The sequence below is a fragment of the Buceros rhinoceros genome, unplaced genomic scaffold, assembly GCF_000710305.1.
Source record: "Buceros rhinoceros silvestris isolate BGI_N320 unplaced genomic scaffold, ASM71030v1 scaffold25135, whole genome shotgun sequence".
Classification (NCBI taxonomy): Eukaryota; Metazoa; Chordata; class Aves; order Bucerotiformes; family Bucerotidae; genus Buceros; species Buceros rhinoceros.
Genome location: NW_010411491.1, coordinates 4,266 through 10,038, shown reverse-complemented (window position 1 = coordinate 10,038; position 5,773 = coordinate 4,266). Strand labels below are relative to the sequence as shown.

Genomic DNA, 5,773 nt, shown 5'->3' with positions numbered 1-5,773 from the left:
CTGGGTGGTTTGGTAGTGGCCGGTCATACTTTCCGAGACACCTCACTGGTGAGCCCTGCTCTCGGGAGGATGAGCACCACCAGGCTGCAGACGCAATCAGCCTCGATGGCCTCTCCTGGCCATGGTCCCTGCCAGCCCACAGCCAGGGCTCACAGAGCTCTGAAGGAGCAGGCATGCTCCCTGGGGAATAAAGACATTTCCTCCCCCTTCCCAGTTTGAGGAGGATAACTGGAGATACGTTGTTCTCTTACCTAATGACTTTATGTAAGTTTCTGCAGCAGGAAGTTGCTCAATAAATAATTACAGCGTTAATTAGAGAAGTCTTTGTAATATGGAGCTGTCTTCTGCATCAGAGACCAGTCTCCAAACTGTGACTATAGTATCTTGGCTCAATTTCCTACAGCATAGACTAGGACGGGTGTGATGCCGAAGGGACCCTCTGGTACAGGTGCCACCATGGCAGGGCTGCAGCTCACCCTCAGCATCTCGGGTGTCCTGGTGCTGCTGGTGCAGGCTGTGCCGAGGACCCAGGTAAACGTGGGAGTCCACAGAGCTGCTGCATGTCTTGCTGTGGATTTGTCTGAGGTGAAAGTGAGTGAAGATTGGGCTGCAGCTGTGGTTTTCTCTGAGCTGAGGTTGCCGGTTCAGAAAACAGGACTGTGGGCTACGGTTGCTGTGTGTCCGGTGAACAGAACCTGTGAGATGAGGAGTCGTGATGGCACAGGAGAGTACAAGAGGTGACCTGGGTGTCTGCGGGAGAAAACAGTGCTGTTCCTGTGCTGAAGTCACTGAGGAAAACCACTGTGGCTCCTGGGCCAGTAAGCATGACTCCTGCAGCGAAGTTTACCTTAGATAAGTGCTCAGGCTTTGCATCCAGGTTGTGGGTGTTGAATGAGGAGCCTCTTGTCCCTGAAAGCGGTTGCTCGCAGCAGCTGTGGCTCTGGGTAGGCCAGGCGGCAAGAACGCTGCTGGCCGCCAGGATGGCATTTGACATGAGAACAGCAGCTTTTTTAAGCAATCTGCTAGGAGGGGAATTCCGTTCTGAAACTTCCTGTATTGATGGTGTGATGTTCCCTGCTGATTCATTTGCAGTGTGTACAGCGGCCTCCCGAGCAGCTCTTGACAAACATATGCAAATCATGGTGGAAATTAGCTTTCACTTCCTTCTAAGGGAATTTTTTCTTGGCTGTTGCCAAATCAGATCAGCCCAGTTAGCTGCTTTCTGTAGATTTGAGATTGGTAGCAGAAACTAAAAAAAAAATCTCTGCTCTTCGCATTTATCTCTAACAGATCACAGTAACCTGTGTCTGGCCAGCTACAGCAGAACTCACTGATGCTGGGGAGCACTGTAGAGCATCTTCTGGCTGTTCATGTCAGCCTCTTTGAGCTTTGGGATTCTAGAAGAGACACCTAACATGCCTTCATCAGGTGTTCACTTTTGGCTAATATATAGTTCTATTAGAATAAGTATTTTGGAACAGCTTTCCTGTTCTCCTGATAGTTTGAGAGAGAGTGTGAGGAAAGGAGGAGAAGTGGAGTTTTTCTACTGGCACAGCAGTAACCGCTCCTCAGCAGTGCTGCTGCTGGGGTGGGAGCTCTTCAGTGGTTTCTTCACAGAGCAGTTCTCTGGCTCACAAAGCAGTGGTGGGAGTTGAAAGGTCGTCCAAGTGCTTGTGGGAAGAGTAAGACTTGGGCAGGAGTAGTTCTCAGGTTGGGAAAATCTTACTGCAGTATGAAGCAAGTTATCTGCAGCATGGTACATCTCAGCAGACCGTCCTCATGCAGCGCAGGGTGTTGGATCCCCAGGATGACAGACCGGCCGTAATGCAGAATGTTGGCTGTTTGCCAGAACCGTTATCTCCAGAAGAGCTGATTACGCTGTAAATACTGGCACTCATGTACAGGAGTGGTAGTTTCCTCTGAGGAGTTCTGGAAACTTATTGATATGACCTAACGAGTAATTAAGAAGCATCTTTTTGCATTGCTACACAGCCTCTGAGGCTGATGACAACCTTTGTTCTCAAACTGCCCAGTGCTGTTGAGACATTCAGCACGGATCCTCTTACTGGGAGACACTGCTGGTTTGTGCAAACGGTGCATTTGTAACTGACTTTTTGGGATGTAACGTAAGGAAGAAGCTTCTTTCCTCAGTGCTAATGCCCTTGAGTGCATAAAGTGTCTTGGTTTCCTTAACCTGACAAGCAAACCAGCCAGCGAGGGTGCAGAGCACACCAGCAGGGGTGAGCCACTGGTGCTAGCTGGCAGAGTAGGAGAAAGGGTGTTCAAGATCATATTGTACCCAGGGCTAAAAATAGAGATCTAGAGCCTGGAGTGAAGCAAGGCTCTGTTTCAGAGCAGCCACAGCTGTTCTGGCTGCTTTCTCCCTCCTGGTGAGGATTTGGGTGTTTGTGGGTGTACTGGGGTGCTAAAAGCACCGGTTGTTTTGTGAAGATCTCCACGCTGCTGTTACACACTGACTGTGCTGCTCCAACACTTCTTCTCCAGAGGGAATGACTTGCTGGAGCCGTTTCTTCAGGGTGTTGCCTGGCTTCTCTGTGCATAACCTGACTATTGCCATTTTCCATTTTCTCCTTCGATGCAGCCATGGAAATAAAGAAGTGTTCTCCTGCAGAGGGATCCTCCTGGCCGTCCAGTGGTTTTGGGAGAGGGGACACAAGGACATTACAGTCTTCGTGCCGTCTTGGAGGAAGGAGCAGCCGCGGCCAGACGTACTCATAACAGGTGTGGAAATATGAAAACCAAAAGTAGCTTTTCAAGCTTGCTGCTTTGTCACTTAATGAGCTTGCAGACTTCTGGCTAGTTAGTAATTAACTTCTCAATGGGAGATCTGAGTGGTAGGAGATCCAGTAAGCTGAGCTGACCAGCGAGAATTAGTCATTAACTTCTCCCCTAAGCCAGTTCTTGCCTGGATCAGTTGGAGTAGTCCAGAGAACACAATGCTGCTCTGCTCCCAAACTTCCTCTTTCATGCTGTAACTGACCCTCTAGACTGTACAGAATTTCTACACCCTAAAAGTTAACGCTTGAGTTAAGTCAGAGTTACTCAAACTGAGGGAAGTTTGCCCTGACCTTGCAGACAGCTGAGATGTCTAACTGGGAAGTCTCTGCATGTAGCTCGGCACTGCAGGAGGTACTGGCTGCCAGTCTGAAACATGAATCTGCATGTGGAGGATTGTGTGGATGGGCCTTGGGGTACGGCAGCACCTCTGCGGGGTGCCCCAAGTGCTCTCGGGTGCTGTCAGGCAGCGGGGCTGGAATCCCCCTCTGGCGGATGGTGTTAGAGCCAAGAATATGGCCTAGGTTGTGGAAGCACAAAATGACTGTACATGAACTTTGTTTATTTATGATGTTACTTTATCTGTGCGAAGGCTGTTGGGCTGTGGAAGTGTGTTCACAGTTGTGTTTGTTCTAGACCAGTACATCCTCCGTGACCTTGAAAAGAAGAAAATTCTGGTCTTCACTCCTTCCAGGCGGGTTGGAGGCAAGCGTGTTGTCTGTTATGATGACCGATTCATTGTGAAACTGGCACATGAGTCTGATGGCATCGTGGTTTCCAACGATACTTACCGGGACCTGCAGAACGAGCGTCCGGAGTGGAAGAAATTCATTGAGGAGCGGCTGCTGATGTATTCCTTTGTTAATGACAAGTATGTTCCTGTTCTTCCTTTGCTCTTAAGAGATCCGTGTGAGCAGGCTGTCTTAATGAAGCAATAGCAAGTGTTGCACGAAAAGAGCAAAATGCTGGTACAGAATGAAAAAAAAATCCTGCAGAGATTCTTTTTTTTTTGAAGGAAGTGTGGGAAGAACTGCCCAGCAGTGGTGAGATAGGAAGGCATAAGGAACTGGAGTCTCAAGAGCTGCTCCTAGTTCAGAGCTGGGAGCTCTGCTGTAGTGGAGTGCCTAGGAGAGCTCCAGGGCTTGATTTCCTTGCAGGACAGTCATTAGCAGGCCCAGCAGCAACCACTAATTCTGGTCAGCAGTGGAGCCCAAACCCCTGCTGTGCTGAAGGGCGATGTTCCATGCTGGTCTTTACCAGGTGACAGGAGGGTTAGCTCTGTGGTGAAGTGGGAAGGCTTTTTAGGACAGCTTTTAATCTTCAGTGAATTGGGAGACTTTGGGAGAAAATGAAACCCTGGCCCAAGAAAGTGCACTGCTCCTCATGGAGATTCATTTTCCTTCAGGTTTATGCCTCCAGATGATCCCTTGGGGCGACACGGCCCCAGCCTGGATAACTTTCTCAGAAAGAAACCTGTGGTGCCGGAACACAAGAAACAGCAGTGCCCTTATGGTAAGACCTGCCTTGTATACTTGGAGCCCGAGGGGTCTGTGCAAGTGGGATTTGCTTAGTGGAATTCAGCTGCAGATTCCATGCTCTGCCTTTCCTTGCAGGGAAGAAATGCACTTACGGAATTAAGTGTAAGTTCTACCACCCTGAACGGATCAATCAGCCCCAGCGCTCCTTAGCTGATGAACTTCGAGCCAATGCAAGGTTGTCTCCTACTAGAAGTGCCAGTGCCAAGGAGGAAAAGAAGGGGAAAAGAGCTTCCCAGGCAGAGCTCTTGTGCTCTGTGCCCACAGAGAGTGACAAAAGCACTTTGCAGAAGGTCTCTGCAGAGAGGAAGAGCTTGACCCACAAAGCCAAGCCCAGCGATGTTCCGCTGGTCAAAGGCTGTGTGTCGGGCAGTGTTCCCCCTACCAGTGGGAGCCACAGGTCCTTGGACAGGTACCAGCATATAGACTCTGTGTCCTATGTTTCTCAGGAGCATCTTGACTCAGGCATTGGGTCTCTGGAGAACCAACTGTCTGACATGTGGCCTTACCGATCCCCCAGTCACTGTGACCACTCCCAGGTGGATCCGGTAGCCGTCTGCACCTGTGGCAGGCAAAGGCCTGTCTACCCACATTCTCCCGGCTTAGAGCAAAATGGTCTGGTCTCCTACAAGCATGGTTCCCATAAGTCTTCCTCTGGTGCTAGCTTCCTGCAGTATAGTCCGGAGGTGTCCCATGCAGGACCGCCTCACTCCTTCTCAGGCTATGGTGTACCTGTACACCCGGCTAGCGCTGGGCAGTATAGCCTGCCCAACGAGTACAGTGCCCCTTCGCCCCATTCTCGTGAGTACTGGTCTGAACCGTACCAGATGCCACCACCTCAAGTGAGATCTGCTGGTGTGCGTGATCCTCGTGTAGTGCAGAGAGCCCCAGGGCCAGCGTACGGCGACTCCTGCCAGTGGGCTGTGTCTGACCAGTTTGCAGAGGAGCGGGCCAATGTGCATGTCAAGCTGTGCGGCATATTCCCTCTCCACTTGGTTGATGCTGTCATGAGCCGGTTCCCTCAGCTGCTGGATCCCCAGAAGCTGGCTGCGGAGATTCTGACGTACAAGTCTCAGAACCCAGGAGTATGAGGCCGGTGCCGAGGGCAGCCGGGCGAGTGGTAAGCTCGAGGGCACTGTCTGTGCTCTGCAGCTGCCACAGATGCCTTCAGAGGGCTCCTTATTCCTTGGAAGTACTAGGCTCCAGCTGGAGGCTGGTTACCAGATGTCATGTGCTCACAGCGAATTCTGGTCTAGATGTGATAGCGTCCCCCTCTTGGGAGCACCCCAGGGTCCCATCTTTCCCAGAGGCTGCTGCAGAGGCTCTGGGTGCTGAACAGGAGGAGAGGCTGCAGCTCCAGGACAGGGTTTTTCCTTGGGGTTGTGAGGTGAGTCAGGCACACCCTGAATTCCTGCAGCTCTGAGCTGAATGTGACCCTACTC

The 5,773-nt window shown here is 51.1% G+C and overlaps 1 protein-coding gene across 1 annotated transcript in view; it reads left to right on the top strand.

The window, feature by feature from the left end:
- The window catches only part of ZC3H12A (zinc finger CCCH-type containing 12A), a gene marked incomplete at its 5' end in the record, with an annotated part of 5,757 nt that extends 335 nt beyond the window's left edge, over positions 1 to 5,422 (top strand). Inside the window, 4 exons of the mRNA XM_010136045.1 lie at positions 2,603 to 2,742; positions 3,433 to 3,667; positions 4,202 to 4,308; positions 4,410 to 5,422. Of these exons, the coding sequence (XP_010134347.1) occupies positions 2,603 to 2,742; positions 3,433 to 3,667; positions 4,202 to 4,308; positions 4,410 to 5,422 (1,495 nt within the window). The remainder of the gene's footprint in view (positions 1 to 2,602; positions 2,743 to 3,432; positions 3,668 to 4,201; positions 4,309 to 4,409) is intronic.
- Positions 5,423 to 5,773: the final 351 nt, after the last annotated feature.